The sequence below is a fragment of the Nicotiana attenuata genome, unplaced genomic scaffold, assembly GCF_001879085.1.
Source record: "Nicotiana attenuata strain UT unplaced genomic scaffold, NIATTr2, whole genome shotgun sequence".
Taxonomy (NCBI): Eukaryota; Viridiplantae; Streptophyta; class Magnoliopsida; order Solanales; family Solanaceae; genus Nicotiana; species Nicotiana attenuata.
Window position 1 is genome coordinate 119,203 of NW_017673483.1, and position 2,173 is coordinate 121,375.

A 2,173-nucleotide genomic window follows, 5' to 3' on the forward strand; every position below is an offset into this window, starting at 1 on the left:
AGATTGTATTGACTTCATGTCGCAAATATCTGTGTGAATAAAGTCTAAAGGATTTGAATTCCTTTCAACTGACTTATAAGGATTCTTAACATACTTTGATTCCACACATATTTGACATTTCGAGTTATTGCATTTAAACTTAGGCAATACTTCCAAATTAATCATTTTTCGCAAAGTTTTGAAGTTGACGTGGCCTAAACGTTCATGCCATAAATTATTTGACTCAAGCAAGTAAGAAGAAGCAAAAATTTTATTCATATCAATGGCAATTACATTAAGTTTGAAAGGCCCTCAGTCAGGTAACCTTTTCCTGCATACATTTTATTCTTACTAACTACAACCTTGTCGGAAACAAAAACACACTTAAAGCCATTCTTGACTAGAAGTGATGTCAAGACTAAATTCTTCCGCATTTCATTAACAAGAAGAACATCTTTTAGAGGCACAATCTTTCCAGAAGTCATCTTCAATGCTATCTTGCCCATTCCTTCAATTTTTGCAGTAGCAAAATTTGCCAAAAAAACTGTCTCGTTGGGTTCAGCGGGAGCATAAGAAGTAAACAACTCCTTGTTGGCACAAACATGTCGAGTTTCTCCCGAATCAATCCACCATTCTCTAGGATTTCCGACTAGGTTACGTACTGAAAGCATGGCACATAAATAGTCTATTTCACCATTCTTCTCAATCATGTTTGCTTGACTTTTCTTCTTGTCCTTCTTTGGTGCACGACGTTCAGTAGCCTTGTGTCTAACCGTTCCACAGTTGTGGCAAATACCCTTGAATTTCTTCTTGCTTGGGTAATTCTTTGGTCGAGACAGCTTCTTTCTCTTTTTACTTGTTGAAGCTTCCTCAACAATAGTTGCACCCATTATTGTTGAATTTCCACGAGACTTCTTCTCAGCAGCCTTGTTGTCCTCTTTAATCCGTAGACGAACAATAAGGTCTTCAAGTGTCATCTCCTTGCGCTTATGTTTCAAGTAATTTTTAAAGTCCTTCCACTGCGGAGGCAGCTTTTCAATAAATGCCGCAACTTGAAATGCTTCATTTATGACCATACCTACAATCATAAATTTAGGATTAATAATAAAATCAATATCTTTAATAAAAATATTGATTCGATTAATATCTTCGGCAAGGAGGTCATGAACGATGACTGGTAATTCTTGAAATTGAGTTACGACAGACTTACTGTCCACCATTTTAAAGTCCAGGAATTTTGCGGCAACAAATTTCTTTAGTCCAGCATCTTCCATTTTATACTTCTTTTCAAGAGCGTTGCACAACTCTTTCGAAGTCTCCATGACACTGTATACATTGTACAAGCCATCTTCCAAATAACTCAATATGTAATTTTTTGCACAAGGAGTCAGAATGCTTCCATACCTCCCTGATGACAAATCGTTCATTATCCGAAGTCTCCTCTCCCAAGACTGGAATGTCCTCGCAAATAAAGCGTTGTAAACTAAGAGTGGATAGAAGAACATTTTCTGCTGCCAGCGTTTTAAGTCCATGCCGGAAAATTTTTCGGCTTTTCTGCCGGTGTAGGAGTTGTGCGACTTGAAGACGCATTTGTCGTTGCAGCAGTAGTCCCAACAGAACCATTATGTTGTTCCACACTCGTTATCATTTTTCTCTAAAAGAAATTGACAAACAGAATTAGTATCTCGGTGAAGTTTTTATATCTTCAAACCGAATAAAAACAACCGAGTTTTAATATCTCGGATTGATAGAAAGTCACAAATACTTTAATCTCAAGTTGGAGTAGAAAATCCGAAGATTTTAATCTCCAAAACGGGAGTAGAAAATAATAAGATTTTAATCTCCCAAAGCAGAAAGTAAGATTGAATAAAGAAATAAAACAATTAAATTCCTTAAGCTTGTTAGAACTCTGCATTCAAAAATCAGTAAATGAACAAACGTTAGTTTAAAAACGAAAGCAGAAAATTCTGAGCCCAAAAGTTTCTTGTCTTTCCTTATGGATTTTAATCCCCTCACAATGCCCAAGGTTGCTGATTAATTCCTCCCAAGATAGAACGGAATAACTAATCTGTGATAGCGGCACTTCAAATTAGAGAATTTCGGCGAACTCAAATGGCGGAGCAAATCACACAAAATGCTTACGTTTTTGGGTTTTAGAAATTAATGCAGAATGCAGAAGTTTGAGGGGAGTGAT

The 2,173-nt window shown here is 36.5% G+C and overlaps 1 protein-coding gene across 1 annotated transcript; it reads right to left on the reverse strand.

Moving 5' to 3' along the window:
* Positions 1 to 269: 269 nt before the first annotated feature.
* On the reverse strand, positions 270 to 1,511 carry LOC109216488. The gene is made up of 3 exons (XM_019380649.1): positions 1,190 to 1,511; positions 836 to 1,057; positions 270 to 640 (listed from the first exon to the last, which is right to left on the reverse strand). Exons 1-3 carry the CDS (start codon positions 1,509 to 1,511, stop codon positions 270 to 272), a joined length of 915 nt encoding a protein of 304 aa, XP_019236194.1.
* Positions 1,512 to 2,173: the final 662 nt, after the last annotated feature.

What these genes read in the sequence shown, in the direction of transcription:
- LOC109216488 (XM_019380649.1), bottom strand. Translation starts at nt 1,511, where the DNA reads ATGGACTTAAAACGCTGGCAGCAGAAAATGTTCTTCTATCCACTCTTA. An exon ending in GGACTTTAAAATGGTGGACA is followed by an intron (nt 1,058 to 1,189) that starts GTAAGTCTGTCG and finishes TTATGATTGTAG; the next exon opens with GTATGGTCATAAATGAAGCA. An exon ending in TGTTGAGGAAGCTTCAACAA is followed by an intron (nt 641 to 835) that starts GTAAAAAGAGAA and finishes CCATGCTTTCAG; the next exon opens with TACGTAACCTAGTCGGAAAT.